At 37.7% G+C, this 22,218-nt stretch overlaps 1 protein-coding gene across 13 annotated transcripts in view; it reads right to left on the minus strand.

Annotated features, from left to right (window-relative positions):
* Nucleotides 1-396: 396 nt before the first annotated feature.
* BCAS1 (brain enriched myelin associated protein 1) overlaps nucleotides 397-22,218 on the minus strand; it is a 32,592-nt gene continuing 10,770 nt past the window's right edge. The window contains exons 5-25 of one of the 13 annotated variants that reach the window (XM_053453090.1): nucleotides 20,864-21,028; nucleotides 18,337-18,399; nucleotides 16,838-16,987; nucleotides 15,313-15,348; nucleotides 14,390-14,467; nucleotides 12,889-12,930; nucleotides 12,274-12,444; nucleotides 11,301-11,342; nucleotides 10,210-10,380; nucleotides 9,495-9,536; nucleotides 9,051-9,092; nucleotides 8,757-8,921; nucleotides 8,061-8,102; nucleotides 7,591-7,770; nucleotides 6,414-6,500; nucleotides 6,089-6,130; nucleotides 5,842-5,883; nucleotides 4,352-4,501; nucleotides 3,197-3,262; nucleotides 1,867-2,151; nucleotides 397-1,515 (exon numbers count right to left, since the gene is read on the minus strand). In XM_053453090.1, the coding sequence (XP_053309065.1) occupies nucleotides 1,441-1,515; nucleotides 1,867-2,151; nucleotides 3,197-3,262; nucleotides 4,352-4,501; nucleotides 5,842-5,883; nucleotides 6,089-6,130; nucleotides 6,414-6,500; nucleotides 7,591-7,770; nucleotides 8,061-8,102; nucleotides 8,757-8,921; nucleotides 9,051-9,092; nucleotides 9,495-9,536; nucleotides 10,210-10,380; nucleotides 11,301-11,342; nucleotides 12,274-12,444; nucleotides 12,889-12,930; nucleotides 14,390-14,467; nucleotides 15,313-15,348; nucleotides 16,838-16,987; nucleotides 18,337-18,399; nucleotides 20,864-21,028 (2,136 nt within the window). In that variant the 3' untranslated portion in view covers nucleotides 397-1,440. Of the gene's footprint in view, nucleotides 1,516-1,866; nucleotides 2,152-3,196; nucleotides 3,263-4,351; nucleotides 4,502-5,841; nucleotides 5,884-6,088; nucleotides 6,131-6,413; nucleotides 6,501-7,590; nucleotides 7,771-8,060; nucleotides 8,103-8,756; nucleotides 8,922-9,050; nucleotides 9,093-9,494; nucleotides 9,537-10,209; nucleotides 10,381-11,300; nucleotides 11,343-12,273; nucleotides 12,445-12,888; nucleotides 12,931-14,389; nucleotides 14,582-15,312; nucleotides 15,349-16,837; nucleotides 16,988-18,336; nucleotides 18,400-20,863; nucleotides 21,029-22,218 lie in introns of all 13 variants that reach the window. The other 12 variants (XM_053453085.1, XM_053453091.1, XM_053453092.1 and 9 more) reach the window with 12 other exon arrangements.

Consider the following 22,218-nt stretch of genomic DNA (forward strand, 5'->3'; position numbering starts at 1 on the left):
TAGTTGGGTGGGAAAATAATTTATAACCATTAAAATCCCCCAAAATTCTGCCAAACTAAGGCATTTGGCCATGTTTGAAATATACACTTCGGTTCGAAAGCGGTTTTCATGGAAAACAAGGACATTTCTGGCTGTAACATAATTAGCAAACGGGGTTTCTAACCATCAATTAACCCTTTAAACTTAAACTTGGATCAGCGAACGCAACGTGCCATTGGAACACAGGAGTGATGGGAGTAACAGGCGTGATGGGAGTGATAAGGGGCCTCGGAACGCTTATGAAGAGATTCCATTAAAAATCAGCTGTTTCCGGCTTTACAACATTAACCCCGTGTGTGCTGGACTTCTGACCCTCTATAAAAAGAATTAAGAAGCAGAAAAAAAATGGATGGTGGCTTATAGGAAATCAATTAATTTATTTAATCTCTGTACACTAAAGATACTTTATTTCACATGCTAAAATAAGTTGTACGGTACAGTTATTTGTTTTATTAAGTAAACAATAAAACCATTTTTTATTGTATCAAAAATGTATAATGTTTCGTTAGAGTAACAATGAAAAAAGTGGATTATCTGATCAGTTAGTTTTCAATTAGATCATCAAACAAATACAGCATTCATTAGACTGTCTATATTAATTACATGCACAGATATCAGCGGCGGCGTTCTCCAGATATCTCAGAATGAATGAGCGTTTGGTAATATTGCGCCCCCTACTGGAGGTTGGCATAACTACACTTTAAAAATATCTTATTTAAAACTATAACCAGAAAGCAAATTTCCCCTAAATAGTATTTTTTTTTTAAAATATATATATGTAAAATCCCATACATTTGCAGAACCTTTTTTTAATTGGCTAGGGAAAGTTTCTCTCCATACATTTTGGAATATCCCCTGCTCGGAAACACGAAATACTGAAAAAAAGGTGTTTTTCTGATTTACTTGTAAATTAATTCATTTTCCATAAAAAAACATTCTTTATATTAATGTAATTTAAGACTGCATATCAACAATTTAGCGTGCAAACTGAAACTGTAACCTCCGTTTACCTTCGTTTTGACCCAAAAGTGGGATCGTTGTGGGAGATCTATCCCTGAGCTGTCTGTGGGATAAATTAAATTACTGAAAAAAAAGCTGTTTTTTGCCTTTTTTTACTTTGATGGGTCACTACTTGCGTTTCACCTCCTTTAAACAACATAAATCTCCATATCTTTCACTTATGAGCAAATCATCTGTAAGGGTTTGTGTGATGGCTCTTATTATGGGTGAGATAACCCAACCCAATGGTGCAGACCAGTAAATCAGCTAGGATATGTTTATGGGCTATAATTTTGTGTATTGCTATGATTTATTGTTTCCGAATGAGTTATGTACAGTGACACCTGAAAAATATACATTTTTTTGTGAACGCTCATGCTTTTGCTCTCTTTCCGGATGGATTTACTTGACTTTTTCCGCGGGAAGAATGGAGACAGGGTCGGTTTGAACTTCTGCGTCACACATTCTCTTGGGTCCCTGGAATTGAATAAAAAAGAGAAATGAAAATGAATAAGTTAAGTACAGACTGGCTGCTGGCTTGTATTTAAAACATTTACCCCCCTTTAAGTTAAACTAGGCTCGTAAACTACTCCAAGGGTCCTAGATAAGTAACCAAGGAGTCCAGCACTCCTTGGTTACTTATCTAGGACCCTTGAACACTTTTATAGCACTTGTCATGAAGATGTATAATCCCTTTATATTTAAAACCTAGAACAATTGTGTTTCGTCACAGGCCCTGATTTTTGAGCACCATGCCGTAGGATGTGAGCTTTGCTCTCCACCTTCTTGCGTCTACCTACAATGCTTACGGAGAATGAAACAACTTACAATTGCCTTGAAGAAGCTTCCGAGGGACTGCCTCTTCTCGGTCCTCTTCATCTGACTTTCTGAGTCGCCTCCATTCTGTGCCACGGCCGGCTCCGGAACTTGCTGTTGGACCGAGCTGCTGGTGGCTTCAGGACATTCTTTGATCTCCTGCTTGGTGGCTTTTTCCGCTATTGTTTTCTTGTCCTTTGAGTTCTCTTTGCTTTTCTGAGCTGGAGTTTCTACCACAGCTGAGACCACAGTTTTTTCATTTTTACTGACCTCCACCCCGTCTGAGATGTCAAGTGTCTAATATACAAAGACAAATGCCACAGGGATACGTTGGATTTATCTGTCTGAATCATTCTGCTGGGAATTTATTTTTTTTTGGGGGAAAAAAATTCTAAGTAGGTCAGCTTATACTTGATGATGGACTTACCAAATATTTAGAACCTGAAGGTAATTTTTATGCCCCGGAAAAATTATAATATAATTTAATAGAGGTAGGATATTCTAAAATGACGTTTAGGGCCAACTAACCCCTCCGCATATAATGTACCCAACTATGGTGGTCTGACTGAACCAGAGCTGCTTAATATGGGGGCTGCACTAACCTCTATGACATTAGAAAGAGGCAGTGGAGTGAGCAGAGCCAGTAAACTTATGGGTAAAGTATTGTCGAAAAGACCCAATAATCATCTCTAATGCACGAAGCCTCCAGGGCAACCCATCAAGAGGCATTCAAATTCTCCTGTGCCGTTGGACCTAGTAGGACTAAAATCCATATGGCCAGAAAATATATTCCAATTTTATCATGTTAGATGCAGAAAGTAGATTTGAGATCAGACATTACAAACCAATAAAAATTTTTTTAGAGCTCTAAATAATTTTCCTAATACTTCTTGATCTAGATTCTTCCAATCGGAAAGAGCGAGTATTTCAAAATGGCTTCCCCAAACTCAATAAATGCAGGAAATGTCTAGAGGGCATGTAGGGGAGGTATTTTTCAGTCAGGAAAATTATGTCGTTATCAAGAGCGTAAGAGGTGAGTACCAGTCAGATCTTATGATTTTAGGGTGTAATAAAAATATCTAAAAATAAAAAATATATTATATATTTTTTTTAAGTTTTACATTCATTTAGAACTTATTGAATCAAGCGACTTATTTCACTAAATATTTCTGTAGGGTTCAGAATGCCCTCGGTCCACAATTTTGGTTGAAATTGTCACTCTAGGAAGAAAGAGCTCAATACGTTATTATTAGTATTCACATTATTTTTACTTTTGGAGGCAGAAGATGGACAGATTACAAACCGTCACCAGTATAAACCATGAGAATTTATTAGCACTTACTGGTGGGCTAGCCTTTTGCTGGTTAGTCTCCTCAGAATTGGTATTACCGCCATCCCCAATGACTGACTAAAATTACAAACAAGTATTTTTTTTTTACAGTTGAATGGTTTCAAAGAAACAAGGAAACACAACAGTAAAATATTCACATTTCCCAACAATAGGTTTTTTTGTGGCTAAGTAAAAAAAAAATAAGTAAAATATCAAGTTGTTCAAACAAAATCAAAGACATATTGTTGCGTCATCTGCATGGTGTGCAGTCAACCAGTGCCATATTTATCTTCGGCGCTAGGCCTAACCCAGGGAAGCGCCACTGCCACCCATTCTGCGTTGCGGTGCTTAATGTGGAGTGCTGGGCTATGATGTCATATCCCGACACAACACTTTTTAAAGATGTGTGACGTTGGGGGGAGTAAGCTTGGCACAATCCTCCATAGTGTTAACGGGTCATTTGGGGATCAGTGATCTCTTTTTTTTAACTGGTCCATTCAACAGTGACGCTAAAGGTACCCTGATTGCCCTAAAGGGTGTAGCAGAGGGGCTGGTGCTACCCTAGCCATGGTTGGCCTAGGCCACCATAGCCAAAAGTTTGAAAAGGAGGGGCAAATTCTAAAGTGAGGATTCATTGTATTCGGGGTCAGCCCTTTCACAACAATTTCTTGGTTCTATTCATCAGAAAGTTGGTAGTAAGTAATCACAATACAATCACCCCATTGAGGAAAGATGAACGTTGCTTATGGAGACATCTCTTTTTGTATCCAATATAAATGCAGTTCTTTGCAGTGCGTGACATTTTATCACTGAACATAACATTTATTAATGCTTAGTACTCCTATAATCCCATCTATCTTCTAAGTTGGATGGAGACAGGCGATAATAAACATCTGATGGGTGTAATTATCATCTGAATTCTCACAGGGCCTGAAATGCATTATTCATCTTCAACGGAAAATATTAAAGGGTCTTAAAGGGATAGTAAAATTCATGACAAGTGCTAGAACATAGAGGAAGGACACATTTGATTTAGCACATATGATGAGACATATGTAGGGGCCCTCGGTAGAGTCCTTGGATGCTAATTAGTGCTGAAGGCAACCAACCAGTGTATGTTATGTGTACGGATTATGAGTCGGAATTCTGATTGGTCGATGGTCTTACCAGCTGCTTGAAAAACATCATCAGTTTGGGTTTAGCGTTTTTCCCATCTTCAGGTTTCTTCTGTTTGTCTTGAGTCTCCTGTCCTTTGGGGCCGGTGCCGGCAGCTGCTGCTGCATCAGTATTGGCTTTGGCCTCTGGCTTTGATGACGCCTGTTTAGCAACAGGAAAACAAGGAAAATAAAGGGTTAATATCTCATTTTTCTAAGGTCTACACCAAGGGACAAAAGATTGCACCATTTAACAGAACATTATTTAGAACATATATCCTATTATTATTATTAATATAGTGCCAACAATTTACGCACCGCTGATACATTAGGTAAAGAGGGCACGGCTTGCAAGCTTACAATCTAGAAGGGTGAGGAGAAAGACGAGGTATAGAGAAAGGTGAGAGGTAGAAGAATTTAAAATTTAAGTCTTGGGGTAATAGGGGGCCAGTGGAGGGTTTCACAGAGTGGGGAAGCAGAACAACAATGTTTTGGATAAACTGCAGAAGAAAGAGTCGAGACAGAGGAATGCCAACCGGAAGAGTGTTGCAATAGTCGAGGCGGGAAATGATAAGAAAACAAACCAGTTTTTGGGTGAGGAATAGACGGATGCCAGATATGTTTTTTTTAGGTGCAAGCATCAGGATCTGGCGAGGGACTGAATGTGAGGGATGAAGGAGAGGTTTGAGTCAAGGATGACCCCAAGGCATCGGCCATGGTTGGTGGGAGAGATAGTTGTGTTGTTAATGGAGATAGAGAATTCAGGTAGTATGGTGGAGATGGAAGAAGAGAAGATAATGAGTTCAGTTTTGGAAAGATGACGTTTCAGGTAGTGTGGTGACATCCATGAAGAAATAGCAGACACAGAGAGAGATCAGGAGAAGACTTTGGTAGATTTGGGTGTCATCTGCATTTAGATGATACTGGAGGCCAAATGAGTTGAGTAGTTTTCCAAAAGATGAAATCTTAAGAGAGAACAGCAGAGGGCCAGAGGGGAAGCCAACAGAAAGTTGACAGATATGAGGAGATCCAGGAGAGAGCTGTATCTCTGTATACAAAGAGAGGATAAGTTGATAAGAAGAGCAGCCTTATATTTCTAATGGTTATTATGTTCCTTTGGCATATATAATGACATGATAAAAAAGTACATTTTGGTATAACCCTCTCCATACCCCTTTTATCTTCACCATGCCCCATGACATGACAGAGGGAATGATAAGGCATGGCCAACCAAGGTAACTGACGGATTAGCCAGAATGTACACTAAAAAGAACGTCAACACCTGTTAACAGCTCCGTAGGTGATTTTATCAAGCAAGCCTAAGGACACCCTATGGACTCTGTTGACAATATTTATTTATTTTTTTTAATTCATTTTTATTTTTCATAATGCTGTATAAAGGAGATTATTTATATATACTTCCAACAATAATACCGTTAAAGGAGATTTTCCTAAAACCCTTTAGTAAAACACCGATATATTAATGCTAAGGAGGTCACTTACATTCACTGTTAGTTGAATGACTTGTGGATCTTCTTTTAAAGACTAAAGAAACAACAGTACAGGATAAAAATCTTACTGTGATAATCATTACATCATAGGTATGTTTTACATAACAAAAAAACGGGAAAAAAAGAAAAAAAATTAAGTTAAAAATCCAGAATAAGCAAAGAAAAGTCCACAACAAAAGAATCCCAGAAAAGGAATGTAAATACTAAAGATGTATTATTTATTTTTTTCACAAACTTACGTTTTCCTTGATCTTTATAGACTGTGGATCAGCCTTAAATGACTAAAGAGGGCAAAAAAAAAAGTGGAATAATAGAAAAAGTTATAACAAATTTGTTTAGGCTTGTTTAGGATTTATTTTTATGTTTTCCTTTTGCAAAGAAGAGAAAGAACATACTTAAATTTGTATCATGGGTGATACAGGAAGATGGGAAAAAAGTGACGCATCCCCGAAGATAGATGACAGATTATACATAGGTAAAAAAATGAAGCTGAAAAGCTTTGCAAGATGGAAAAAAAATGAAAGAAAAGTGTAAGTCTGTACCTTAAATACAAAATTCAATTACCCAGAATAGCAAAGACCAAAGAAGGAAAAACCTTTGCTCCTTGAGAGACTTCCAAGACTTTTCTGTACCCTTCTGGTGCGATAGCGGCTAGGAATAGTATGCAAAATGGATAGTAAGCAAGTTTTTAAGCCCATTTACAAAGCTTATAACAAGAATCGTTAGTTCGCCACAGAAGGGTTATGCTCCCGAGATGATTATCCAACATATTCAAGGCGAAAATCATTGGAACCAACCAAAGAGATATTGTAACGCAAAGAACTTTTGGAAAATAAAACTAGTTTCATTGTGAAAGGAGCTTTCATTTTTACAGAAAAGAAGAGAAGGGAAGTGGTTAACTGAATGTTAAGAGTTGTGCTTCCTGTCTATAGGCTTTTGCAGTAGTCAACAGTCCCCAGCTGTCGCAGCCAATATTGGGTGGGAAGAGTCGGGAAGAGGGTTAGTGTGTAATACGGGTTTGTATTTATAAGTTAAATAAGGCCCACTATGAGCTGCTGTATGGACCAAACCATGTTTGGGGAGAAACCATTCATTTTAAAATACTGAGCCAAGTCCAAATTAAAGACAAAAAGCACTCGGCTAGGTTCGTCTTGGCATTCCCCAATGGAGAACTTGAGTTGTGTCTACCAACTTCAGCATGACTTACCGAGGTTTCATATAACTGGATTGGTTCATTGGATTGGCCCAATGCCAAAAGGAGTTTAAAGGAGGATAAAGCACTTGTAAGATGGGCATAGAATAGAGGCAAGCAGTACATGCTACTAAATGATTGGTGGATCGTGGTAAGCCTCCACCCCTTTTAGCTTTTCAATGTACACCCAAAATATGTAAAATACTGTTGGCACTATGGGAGGTCTTATTGGAGCAGGCTATGGTTTTCACCGTGGGATCACTTAAACAGACACTGTTGGCACTGTGAAGGCAAAGAGACCCTATAATCATATCTGAGATATCCCTGCATATCCCTCTTCTCTTTCTCTGGGTAGGTGACCGATGTTTGACCATGAGACTCCCTTTCCCACCTCCTCTCCTACTCTCAGCTAATTTAAAGCTATCTGGGGCTAGCCCTACCATATGCGACCAGAGCCACCATCATCATAAGAAGAGGGAGAGCTCCAGGAAGCCAACACTGGGAAGTTCACAGCTATTCCTTTAATGTTGCAAATCAGTTTTTGCCAACCTTTCTCCAAAATGGAACGGGTCCTGGAGACGATTCATTAATTGGTTTCCCTTCATCCTTCGAGATGTTGCCTGTGTTCTGTGATTGTAAGTTAGGAGTAGTCTCCTGAATTAGTATTGGTTCTGGAGCTGATTTCTCTACGTTTACAGACACAGATACAGCTGCCTGTTCCTGTGCAACCTAGAAGACATGTCAGCTATAAGGCAAGGAATAAGATGGTACAGGAGATTCAACTAAACAAGGTCATGTCCGTGCCCCTCTAGCTTTGCATGTGGTAATAAGCAAGAAAAGATATATACCCCAACCCAACCCCCCCCCCCACACACAGATACACAGGGCTTGATTCTATGAACTGTCTAAAATCTAGATTTTGGGAAAAAATGTAGACTGTATATTAAAATCATGACTAAAGATACAGAATGCCATGTGTTGGATCAAATGCTAATATTATTGTTTCAACATTCACTTACATTCTCTTGGATCTTAACGGGTGAAGGATCGCCCTTAAAAGACTGAAGACAAAGTAGTTAGTAAGGTTATGTATAAAAGTAAAAACACAAGATTCTATCATTCGATCATAAAGGTTCTTTTTAATAATGGGGCCAGCCTGAGATTGTTAAATATAAGCCACTTGGAAATTGGCCCAGAGAAGGGACAGGGTCTGGATATCAGAGGAAGTCAAGTCAGTTTTGAAGACGGAAGAGAAACATCATCCAAGAAAATATCTGATTATTATCTTCAGGGTTTAATTTGCATGTTTCTTTTGTGATTAACAGAAAAAAAGCCACCATGAAGAGGAGGAATATTTCCAAAGGAATGGTTGTACTTCCAGAGCAAAATCCAGATAAAGAGATAAAGACAACAAAATATAATGATATGGAGAGAGGAGACAGGTTTCCTTCAACGGTACCAATGAAGACCACCATTTGTGAAATTGTGTTGGAAAGAAAGGTTTGACATGGAGTTAACTTCAGGAATATTTTAGGTTTGCCAATCAGATCCACAAAAATTTGGCTGGGACCACCTCAGATGGACCTAAATGAACCTTTTAAGTTTTGTCTTAAAGAGTTATAGATGTCACATTCACCTTCAGACTACCCAAGGCTTTAGTTATTTCTTGGTAGAACTGGTGAACCCTACGTTATAGAAAAACAACGATGGCCAACCTTTCTCCAAAAGGTAATAGGTCGAGAGGAGGATTCCTTGGTCGTTTTTCCGTCATCCTTTGAACTTTGTGTTGAGTTAGGAGTAGTGTCCTGAGCTAGTTCTTGCTCAGGAGCGGATTTCTGTGAGTTTACAGACACAGATACAACTGCCTGTTCCTCTGCAACCTAAAAGACATATTATTCATTGGGTGAGGTATCCGTTGTGACGACGCGGCCTAGCAGACAAGACGACGTGACTTCGTACCATGAAATCATGTACGCTATTCTTAAATACATCTAGAGCCAAACACTTACATTTCCAGTGGGTTGAATGACTTGCAGATCTCCATTAACAGACTAAAGAAAGAATTAGTACAATAAATATAGATGTATCATCACCCGTGTTATACCAGTAGATGCTAACTATATTAGCCATCCCTTAAAATTTAGAATGTAAGAAGAAAAAATCAGTAGAACTCTAGAGCATTTGTTAAAGTCCACGTTTCCATTCAAGATTGTAGAACAAGATAGATTTCCTGACATGCGGCCATCTCGACAGAAAGACAGAATTCCAAGGAATTGCTCAATGATAGACAGAAGAACCCACACCGGTCTTCAATAATTATAATTAGACAGATAATTATAGATAGAATAGGCATTTTTATATCTCAAAGGTAGGTAAATCAGCTTGATTGGGATTGATTTTATGTCATTTGAAATCTGGAATGACGTTGCATGGCAATATGAAGGCAAACTCACGTTTTCTTGAATCTTTACAGATGGAGGATCTCCTTTAAAGGACTGAAGATAAATCAGTTATGAGTTTTGACGCATAAAAAAAATGAAAAACTCAAGTAGAGTCTCCATGCGGCTAATTACCCCCTAACAAAAAAGTATTACATGACAAGGAGTATCGACTACTTTAAAATAACAAAAATTTAGCGATTCATCTGGTAAAATAAATAAATCTACTGATCCTTGCTTAAGTAGCTCCAAAAAAAAAACTCGTGGATTATGCAGAACATTAGTTGAAGTTTAGAAGAAATTCTATGACCCAGGACAAAAAAAGACCCCATAATTATTAGTTCTCGAAGAAACCAAATAAAACAACTCCATGTCTACAGAACGTTCATTGGATTTCATTCGTTGGTGGTAGCACTAGATAGACTTGTCTCTGAAAGCCTAGGAGAACAAGATTCAAGATGATTTCTATTCTATTCTATTACAATTTCAAGAATATTCTTTCTTTTTTCCCCCTAAATCATACGAGCTGTTTTTCTTTTTTTTTATATTATATCCTCCTGAAAAAAAATATATTATAAAATGAATTCTGAAAAGACGTTATTTTCTTCGAAAAAGCCAAATGAAGTCTAAATTGCCTGAGAATTATCACACCTATCCAAGAGATAGAGTCCACCTATAAGACAGATAAAACCTAGGTAAATCCCGTCAGAGCAAATGAAATATGGCCAACCTTTCTCCAGAAAGGCAAAGGACGTGGGGTGGGTTCCTTTGCATTTTTCACTTCATCGTTGGTGGGCTGTATGGAGGTTTGCGTCTGTTCTTTGGGGTTTGGTGCCTCCTTTAGTACCGGTTGGGGTGCGGCATTTACAGACACAGACACAACATTCTGCTCTTGTACCACCTAAAACACACATATTAGTAAATAGTGGGGTATTTGGTGCTACGAGACAATGGGCTGGAACCAACGACGGAGCTTGGTCTATCTCAACTAATTCAATAGCTATCCATGCATGGGTTTCAGAGAAAAGAAGACAAAAAAACAGTGTTTTTATCTCATTTTTATGCAATTGCAACACAAGGTCTACACACTAAACTAAGATTTCCACGTTTCTCCTACAGCATAGTTAATTCATTATTTAAAAAAAAAAAATAATAATTGTAATTTAATTTAATAGTTGAATAGCAGATCAAAATAGACCGAAACTCTATATTAAAAAGTAATTTAAAAAGTAGTACAATTTAGACAAAACATCAATTGAACTTGTTAAGAGCTACAAATAACGCCTATAAAATCAGTTTATTTGTTCGTTTTAAGTTTTCACTTTCTCTGGAAAGAAGTTGTCGGTGTCTGTTCTTGTTTACATGATCTCAAAATGTTTCCGGGGGGGGGGGAGGGGCGCGAAATTTTAGAATTCAACAGTACCAGGAGTGATGTTTTGGTTACAAAACTGTTAAATTCAGTAGGTGGGATATCATTTTTAAATTAATGTAAACAGATGTAAGACTTTTTCGATTTCAAACTGAATTTTATATGGGTCCCCTGTGTTGCCTCTGAACGTCACGCAGAGTAGAAATAGAGGAACCGTTTTGATCTCATGAGACCGTCTGTTTGTTCGTGAACAAAATGTATAAATAGAGATGAATAACAGAAATCCCCCAAATTAGAAGCAAAAGTAGATTGCTAAACTGAAATGACAGACTGTAAAATAGAAAGAAAACTGCTGACAAATTAAAACGCCATCATTTAACTGTTATTTTATTGTAACGATGGCCAGCTGTGCCCAATTATTGCTTTATTATATGGATTAAAAATGGACTTACATTCTCTTGAACCTTATTGGGCGGAGGATCTGATTTGAAAGACTGAAGAGAAAATTATTTTTTGTTAATATTAATATGTTAATATAGGAGTTTACAGTAGATACAGTGCGATACATTGACATATTTAGAATTGAAAACTAAAAATGATTACTGATTTATTTGGTGAAACAAAAAGCTAGTATATGCTTAAAATTTACTTTGGCGTGACAAAAAATTGGAATTTATGATTTTTTTTAGACCATGTCCGTAAGATTTTTGTATGTAAGAAATGGAAGATTCCTAATGGAATTCAAAGAACTGTATAGGTGGACATGCTTGGCTTGTGAAGAGCAGAGGACTGCCGAGGTGGCTGTAATCCCCCCCCCCCGTTTAGTATTTTGGTGGTCACAAGGATGCACACAGACACTCAAGGGGACTTAAGGCTGACAAGCCCTACAAGCCTGTGCTAGCATGCTTGTGTCTCATTGAGCTGTGCCTGGTCCATGGCTTGGATCATACATGGAACCAATGGGTTGGTCTACCTCTAACCGCACATAAAAAACTCACTATCTTGCTTTATAACTGATACTATTGTCCAAGAGAAAAGAAAAAGTCCCCAAGATCATCTCAAGAGGTGGAAACTTAAGAAAAGCAAAAAAAAAAAAATTACAAAACATTTAAAAGAAGAAATATTTCACAAGAAAATAATCCTTCTAAAAAAAAACCCGAAGATAGTTTAAAGATGTTTCACAGGTTTTAAGGTGACATCTTGGGAAGTTAACTCAACGTCGACAAGATTTTACTAGTTTATTAATTATTTCTGCAATGGTAGAAATGCTAACAAGAGGGAACCAGATAGTTCTAAAACCCCTTTTGCAATTTTTAAATTCCAAAATTGTTTTTGAATTTTTGAAGAAACTCGTAACTGTGAAAATGTTTTTCAACTTCAAAATTCAACTATTTAAATCAAATATGCACTCAGGCTATTTCTAACCTTTCTCCAAAACAGTTTAGGCAGCGGTGTTGGTTCTTTGGCAGTTTTTCCTTCCTCCTTTAATGGCACATTGGCTTCAGAGGGTATAGGGTCCTGTGCTAGTACTTGGACAGGAGCGGCCGCTTTCTCTGAGTCTATAGACAGAGATACAACAGCCGGTTCCTGCACAACCTAAAATACATATATGTTATCAAGACGTCATGTGTCGCTTATATTGGCAGAGTTTATGTTAACTAAGAATATAAATAAACATGAAAAAATACAGTTTCCTGTAAATCTCTAGTCTTTTGTTCCAATGATGATATCCAAAAAAAAACATCAACATCATCGTTGGTCAACCATGTTGACCGGTTTGAGAACCACTGCTCTATAGCGCCATGCAGCAGAGCAAAAGCTATAAAAACGCCTATCTGAATTCTAATAACTGAAGCCCAAATGGCCTAATGACCCAAAGAAGTAAAAAAAAGAGATCTTCCATAGAAAGCCGGAAAGCAAGAGATGACGACCATGGTTTAGAATCTTCATATTACTTAATTACTTTGTATTGTGTTTATCATTTCCTGCCATCTTCACACGTTATTTATAATGTTAATTCTTGCCACAAAGTTCACTTACGTTCTGTGTTAGTTGGTTAGTCTGAGGATCTTCTTTGAAGGACTGGAGAAAGAAAACAGTAAATAAATCAAAGGCTCCGGTATTCTGATACAACAGAGATGTCCTATGATCCCCTGCTACACCAGCTCATTAACCCCTTAATGACAAAGCCCGTACATGTACGGGCTCAAAATGCATTGTTTTCAATGGGTTTAGGGACCGCCCATTGTCCTTAAGGGGTTAAAAGGGTACAGATGAATTACGTTATGGGTAAGGCCTTAGTGTGGACGGAACTGGTTGGGCCATGATCCAACATGGGCCATGACCCAACATGGGCCATGACCCAACATGGATCCTAGTAGCCAAGTAGACACATCATTGGTGCTCCTAAGACATTAGTTTTTCTTAAGACTGAAACATCTAGCAAAAGTGATCCAAGCATACAGTATATTTATAAGTTCTAGTAGTAAAATATTCTGTGAAATATTTTTCAAAAACATCATGAAAAACAAGTGGAAAATATAGGAAATGTACTAATTATATTAAAATATACCACCAATAGCAAAATTATGAAATTCAATTTCTATGCTATAGGTCGCATAAGAAAAAGAAACTATAGAACCTCATAACAGACGAACACATGGTGTATAGATTACAAGATCCATAAGTAGGCACAAAAAAAAGAAAAAAACTTAATTCTGGAAATTCTTAAAGAAAAATTCCATTCGGGAATTCCATTCACACATACTAAGCACTGAAAGCCGTTTCTCATTCATTTCTAATTATTTCCCCGTTTGTACAGCACTATGAAATATGTTGATGCTTTATGATCATACGCTGAAGAACTCACTGGCACAAAAAGAAAAGGGTCCTGTCCATGCCAAGTCTCATTAGAACATAATAAGGCTGCTCCTTGTACTATTAAGTAATAGATTTTTTTTTCTAGCTTCTAGACTTTTCTATATGTAATTATATTTCAGATAAGAGATGAGTAAACATTGTGCCCCTATCTGAAAACAGCAGGGAAGTCGATACATGACATACACATCCATGTAAAATGACTATTAATGACATACAATATTACCGTATTAGAAGCTGCATAAAAATGGCGGTATGCTCACCATAGAGCTGGATCAGGTCTACTGCGTTTCTTTTCCACTCAAAGAGACTCTCCTGCCATTTAAAACCCTCCCTGGGCACCATTAATGAGCCACTTGTATACAATAACATGTAAACTAGATAGTTGACCAAGGTGTTGGACTGGTTGGGTGCACCACCATTGGAGCTCTAAATAGGCCAAGCCGTGGACATGAGTATGGATTAGAGTCTCGCTGAAGAGTATATGTGTGGGGGCTTTATTAGCTCATCCTTTACTCAGGGCCTTAAGATGGAAGGCACGTTGGGATCTACCATCATATCCTGGAACTCTCTTAATATACATCTCCATCACAGTATATCATTCTAAACAAACACAGTTTGTACGACAGTATGCTGAGTTATTAAAACAATCCATGTTGCCAACCTTTCTCCAAAATGGCCTTGGTCGGGGTGCGGACTCCTTGGAAGCCTTTTCTCCATCCTTGGAGGTCTGTGCTGTAATCTGCGATTGTATGGTAGAGTCAGAAGGCAGAGGGTCCTGGGTTAGTATTTGCACAGGAGCGGCTGCTTTCTCTGAATTTACAGAGACAGACATAACAGCGGGTTCTTCCACAACCTAAAACACATATTAGTCGTTACAGGAGGTGTTAGTTGTTACTCGTCAGTTGGGTAGACGTAATGTTATGTTTCATACACTCAAGACCTGAAAATAATAGAGGGTTGTTAATAGGATATTAATATAAGCGGTAAACATCATTGTTTTATTTTATGTAATGAAACTATGGGTTCCAGTAAAAAAAAAACTTTAAATATGACCAATCATGGTTTGACCAATTTTCCATTGAAGATATCTATGACTGCTATACCAAGTAATCTAATGGGGGAGTCTTAGGGTATCTTACCCTACATCTCTGAACATCTAATAAAGCCACCGAAATCCCCCCGAGTTACATCGAGTCTCCAATTCAAGGATGACTAAACCCAGAGCAGCATTTGAGGTTCCTCAGGTGGTAAAACATTTAAAATGGGACCTCCAAGAACCGGTCTAGATTACATTATGGAAGCCCCTAGGCAATAATGGTAGCCCTTCATACCCTATTTAAACATGTAGATGGGGCTACCATTAAGCCATTCTGCTATACGGGCATCTGATCCTTCTCAGTCGTCAAAAGGAAACATTTACATGAACAAAAAAGATTTAAGGTGTGGATTCTCTTTCATGTTCATCCCTGAAATGAGGAGCCATCACAAAGCAATTGTTAATTCCAATAATATATGTTAGAGGGCGTTAAGATGATGAAACCATTGGCAAATAGAACGACTTGGCTTGACGTCTTTCCCACTTACTTTATTTTCACTTCCTTGTTGTTCCTCCTTTTTGGACTAGAGTAGAGAAAAAAACACGCATTACCACATTTGATGTGATTTGGTTGTATTCGGTCATTATCCAGTTAAAGTAGGCGTTTTGGGTTTAACAGGAAGTTTTTGTAAATGCCGGCGTGTACAAGCACCAAAATATTAATATATTAGAATTTAGTTTGATGAAATGTGTAAGATGTATCATACAATATGTCCTATCCAGGCATGCTAAATTTAACCCTAATTCCCCCTTAATAAAAAAATTGATACATTTCTTTCAGTTAAATTATCGAAATTCTTATTGTAGGCCAATAATATATCATATAATCGAGTATTTCATTCTTCCACTTGAGAAATCGCACTACACATAATTTGTGCCCAACACTGCCCCACTGTGGACATGCCTGAAAACACACATTTTAATAACAACGTAACTACTGAAACCGCAAAGCTATATATATATAAATATAAATATAAACATATATATATATATAAAGGTTAACTACAAAGTAAAACGAATATCCGTAAATTGTTAAAAAGTGTCTGTGTTTTTGAGCACAAACTCCTTTCTCAAAGGAATAAAACATGGTACTGATGTGCTGGCCCTTTAATTGATGATGTAACAAAGAAAACGTTTATGATGGCGTTCTGTATCAGCCTGATTTTCTATGATTATCAGTGTCAGTGTAAGCGGCTCCCATCACTCCACTCATCACACATTTTAAAACGTTTGGCACGATGTTCTATGATGGAAGGCGGTTATTAGTACACACTCGATATAAATCTGCCTTACACACAGATTATTATTATGATGTACAGTTAACTGCTTAAATTAGATACAGCATGCTAAAAAAAAAAGGTTAAAAAGAATGTTACGTGTTATAGTATAGGAGTAGTATGAGCTGGAAGCGGCCTGGTGGTTGGGTACACGTGGACCACCCTCCTGTTTGAGAAAATTCTCTGATGGGGCTTTACGAGTGTTCTAGAGAAGATTGTGGTCCTTATGCAAGCCAAGTTGTATGCCCAATTAGACTTTTTGGCGTAGATTAAGACAAGGGTTTTAGTCCCTCCTTGATACTACAAGTAATGGATACAAGTGGTGGGACCCTTAAGACGTTGAAGGCCTTCAATGGTTATTATAACACGGGCAATCTGAATTCAGTATGAACACATAATAAGGAGGGTCAGGAGGTATGGGTACAAAGCTTTGTGTCCCACGCTGAAGGTTTATTAGTTCTTTTACGTGGCTTTCATAGTCTAACTTATTCTGTAGAACCTTTTTCACCCCATCGATGATCACGTTGTTAAAATATCCGTGGCTCGTTAAAGTGATTATGAAGAACCTCAACACAAGGCACTTTTCTTAAGTGGATTAGTAGGAAACGTCTAAAAATCCTGACTCCCAGATGGTAAAGGAGCTATATGTGATTACTTTGGCGCACTGGTAAGAAACGGCCACTCTGGAAGCTACCATCTGTCGTCAGGATTTTTGACCGGGGTCTTTCGTACAAACCTTCTGTTTAAAAAATCTAGAAAGTGTCCTAGTTTTGGAGCTCTCTGCATTCTTTGATCCTTTGGATTCCGCGTCCAGCGTTTGTTCCGAAAAGCTCTTTGATTTCTCCTTTTTTATGGGTGACTTTCTCAATCCTCCGTTCTCTTTTTTCTTTCAACCAAATGGCGAGAAACTTATCAGTTACAATGAACATTGTGTCCCCCCCCCCCTGTATAACATATTTTAGACACCTCCTTATGGAATAATAAGCCTGATTCTGGAAGCAACTAAAGTCTTGGTTTAGTGAAACCATTTATGAAACAAACCCTACATTCATCTTTGTAGGAGCTTCATCGGTGGATCCAAAAAAACAATTAGTGTTCTGCATTCATCACGAAAAAGGGTAAATGTCTCGGTTATTGTTACTGAACGTAACTTATGGAAACACAAGGCAGTGGAACGCTTTTCACCAATCAACCCTGCTCGAGTAAGCCACAGAAATAATGACTTTATGACATACTTGGTACTCCTAAAACTCCAACAAGGCGCCACGACGTAAGGATTTTGACAGTCCTGCCCTTTATAATTATCTGTATACTCGTGTCCCGGTGGATGGCGAAGTTTCTCAATGTAGGTTAATGACTTGTCATACAATGTTCCACTCTTGTGTTCTGTTCTGAACACGATTCTAACCAGCATGCGCCTCTCTTCCATATTCTTATTGGTGGATTGTTTGGAAGTCTTTGTAAGACCTCGTGTAGACATCTGCGCCACCCCTCTGTGCCACCGTCTTTACTACTGACCACTTAAGATATGATGTCATGTTATGGTGCCCCAATTATTAGGACGCCTAGTAAATAAGTAAACTATGGAGGTTGTGCTGAATCAGAACAGTCCTCCATAGTCCCTTTATGATACCGTAGGCAGCCTGATCACTCAATAGGGCGATTGGCTCCTTCTTTAGAGGCTTGGACCTGCCGCCCTAACCCTAGTCCGGAATACACCTCCGAATTTAAGTTCTTTTGATAAATATCTACTTATTAAGTCAATCTCGCAAGCACGATATGCTTATTGTAGGAGTTACTCTGCTATAGAACCGGTGACCTCTGTACATCATTTTAATAACTTTTAATTAATATTTCTAGCTGGATGAAATACATAGAATTTGTGTATTAAATTGGTATTCTAAAATCCCACATTACATGTATTCATTCATACACATTAACGCCATATAACATGTCTATTTTCTACATTTTACAGAATATGGAAAAAATACCACTTTATCAAACAGTTCTACTTGGGCTAAAGTACTTTTATAGAATTATCTAAAAGAAAAAAATACTAATTTCTTTATGTAGAACATTAATTTAAAATATTTCAGTTAACCTAGCGTTAAAAAAATATGTTTTAATATTAAAATCCTACAAATTCAAATAAACTTCCTTAAGGGGCTACAAGGTGAGGGGCAAAACCAAGGCAACATCACATAACTTTGCGAACGACCTCAAGATTATTCCTACCTTCTCATCGGCTTCATTCTTTATCTCGTCCTCAGATTTTGTCGCGGGCTTGTTAGGGGAGACCTTTAGAATTCAAAAATGTAAACAATTGAAAAATCCTACAGGTCTTCAGGTACATCAAAGCAACATTGAGACAATACATTATGAATCTTTTCTGATAAAGGTCAAGAATACAGGGCAAAAAATAGCTATTTGGTAGAGGTCTATAGTGAGACAAATGAGACAAATTCAAGTATATGCTCTGGAAGCCGTGACGTATCCTGGTCTAGGCCTAGGGTCGCAGGTCCACGGAGACCTTCTCAGGCTGTTAAGCCCCCCGGTGTCCCGCTGCATATTGGGCCAGTTAAAATGGAGATCTTTTGTCTCCCTAACTGGCCAATTTATGTTATGGAGACTGTATCGTCTATAGACTCCATTAAAAGAGAAGTTGTTAAGATCCCATCCCAACAAACCAAGGCTTGTAAGGTCGACGGAGGAGGACATCACTACTAACATGTAAGCCTGTGTTCCCTACATCATTTGCATTTGCATTTTCCTTGGAACCCCTGGAAAATGGTCAATTTCCATATTACATGATACTAATTCCTAATTTCAAAGCAAGAGAGAGAGGTCCACACGTTTCCTGCCTCCTTGGAGAAATCCTTACTATGATAGCAGTCATTCCGTGCATCACCACCAGGGGGCCACGCGTTCCTGAATACGGCTAAACCAGTCATATTCAATATTTTCGTTACAACGTGTAATTATACATTATTATTATTATTATTATTATTATTATTATTATTATATTATTATTATTATTATATATTATTATTATTATATTATTATTATTATTATATATTATTATTATTATTATATTATATTATTATATTATTTTAAGAGGTCCCTTTTGAATTGGGTGACATAAAAAAAACAAAATACCATAGAATAAAAAAAATCTGCTAAAAATATGTAAGCTCAAAAAAAAAATAAAACCAGGAAAGCTGTTGTCCATCTCAAAATGTTATTTTTTTTTATTTTTATGGAAACCAATATGCTGTGCTTTACAAGGAAGCCCCTAACATTACTCAGAAAACTCAGAAAAAGGTCATATGAACTCTGCAAGTCTCTATTACTGCAGCATAAAATGCAACAAGGTCCCAGTCCCCACCAAGGTCAAGGTCGCCACAATAAGTTGATAAATCGCCATGATGATTATCATACAATTATTATCCTACAAATCAACATAAGCATAGAATAAATCACTTGTACAAAAAGTTTTCGAGATGATCTGAGGGCAGAGGACACCCCCAAAGAGGCACATTCCAAATCCTTTAATATAGTATTTCTAGTATAGGCATCCATCTAACATGTTTTAGTGAATAAATCAGCATTTTGGAAACTCTTAAGCAGGTTAATGAAAATAAATGTTTCATTTACTTCCTTATGTGTCTTATACCAAGACAAGCAGGCATTCTCCTTTTTAAATTAAATTAAAAGCAAAATGGGTAGATGTCAACGATGACATCACTGGAAAAAAACAATTGAGAACTACAGGATTCACTTCACTATTTGTATCAATTAAAAGACACAAGGATCCGATACCCATCCTATTCTGGGTATTACAATAATCTCTGATACCGATCGCTGAGCGTAACAACCTAAGCAGTAAAAATATTCATATAATAAAGCAGTAATTCACCAAATACGGTTAAATAAAAACATCATTATTAACTCATTTGTTAACTGCACAAATGCATACAGTACATGTTATACAGGTCACTCCATATGCATTTTTCATATTATTGTTATTAATATTATTATTATATGAGAAGCTCATTGGCCCTTCATAATGCGTTGTGACGTTTATGAGTTAAAGTCCAGGTGGACACCACAAGGTTAACTAACCCTATCGTGTATGCATGAATGTATTCAACTAGATAGATAGATATAAATATATAATAAATATATTCCAATATGTTATATTAATAGGATAGAATGCATTCTATTCCACAAATGAATATCGTTTCAGTTTACTCAATATGCCAGTATTTTACATTAAAAACTTTTAACTGTTTCAGTTAACTGGTAACAGCCTGAAAGAGTTCATCAAACTAATATCAAAGTGATGGACTCGATATCATTATTACATAAAGCATAAAGCAATCTTCTCCGTTCACTTTAAATGGACCTCTTGAATGTCATGGATTCTAGTTCCTTGTGGCTTAATATGCATGAAAATAATGTAGAAGTAGCTATTGTATTGCCTTAAAATTAGTGATTTATCCAAATAAAGTCTTCAACAATTAAGACCTTGTTACAACGTACAACAAGAGTTGGATAAAAGATATGTAGGTTCATTTCCAAGGTCACCAAGAAAGAGCGTCTACCCCTCAGATTAAAAAAATATATAAACTTTGAGATGAAAAACCATGTATTAAACATTCCTCGTGTAGCTTTAGAACTTCATGTTTTGAGGATATATCTTGCTATTAAAGTTTTAGACAGAAGGTTGCAAGAATAAGAAAAGTATACAAAAAAAACCTACCAAGGTTTTGAAGAAACTCATGACTGGGTGGACCTCTTCTGTAGGGGTCGTTTGGGTGGCTTCCGACCTGGTTTGCGTGGCTTTGGTGTCTGTTGTTGTCGTCGACAGTGTTACAGCACCAGCGTTCAGCACCTGCACAGACGCTTGCTTGGAACCATCTGTGTTCTGCGAAGGAAAAACAGGCAACTGAACACCAAGATCCTGTTTATTTAGTGCAGTCCGAGAGTGCGATTCCTTATTTCAATTAGTTCTGTCTCACAACTCCTAATTCCACTCATTCTTCAGCCCACATGCGACGGACAATGGGGCATTCACGTTAGATTGTTACTGCCTTCTCGCTAATAGATTCAGAGCTTGCGACTGGTTAAAGTAACATTTTGTCCTCTGTAGAAGGACCCCGTACAGATATTAACATGCATACAGCCTTCAAAACAAGCCCCCTTTCTTTTTTTTTTTGCCCAGTTCCCCAGTTGTGCGATAAGACACGTGCCTGTATTATTGGGCCAATCCTTTCAATGGCCGATTATCCAGATACAAAGCTAGCCTCTTCTATTCAACGTCGCATACTCTTCACCAACAAGTGCCTTTTTTTAATGAAATATTCTGGTGTACGAAGCACATATACATTCCCTATACTGAAATCTGGAAAATCTACAAGGGTCAACCACAATCGGTTTCTCCTGGGAGAAGGTCTGGATTGGATCTCTGCATAATAGATAATGATCTATGCGATCACTTGGAGAAAAATTGGCAGCTCGCTGTAACTCGTCTACAACTCACTACTTAGGAGTTAATGCCAGTTAAAGAGGAAGTTCCACCTTAGCTTTATAAATGCAGAACGTTGGTAGACTGCCGTACGTTATTGTTACGAATATAAATTCAGTAGCGTCTCGAACTGGTCAATAATGAGATTTACATAAGGTGTGGGGAGTTGGCATTTGGAATTGACACAGCTGTAAGGTACTGCAAACAGACAGTCCAAGAGAGAGAAGGAGACAGGGAGAAAGAGAGGAGACAGAGAAAAAGAGGGCGAGACATGTCTCATGATTCACTTAAGGTCACGTTGACCAAGTTGATGCTCAACTCAAACTTTGTTTCCCGAAATTAAGCAGCTCAACTATTCGTGTCTTTAGTTGGTCCTTAAAACAGCCAAGTAGACTACACCATTTGGGACACCTGGAAGATGTCCGATGGGCTGATGGCCGAGAGTGCTGAAGGAGCATAAAAATGTAATGTTCAGCTTTTCATATCCAGCAGTGAGTCACGCTTATACCGTGTGGTGGCCAGCAGCCTTAAACTGTCAGGGCCACCTCATCATCTCTAGTACAGCCCTGATAGTGCCTACAATATATTGC

Source organism: Spea bombifrons, chromosome 13 (assembly GCF_027358695.1).
Source record: "Spea bombifrons isolate aSpeBom1 chromosome 13, aSpeBom1.2.pri, whole genome shotgun sequence".
NCBI lineage: Eukaryota > Metazoa > Chordata > Amphibia > Anura > Pelobatidae > Spea > Spea bombifrons.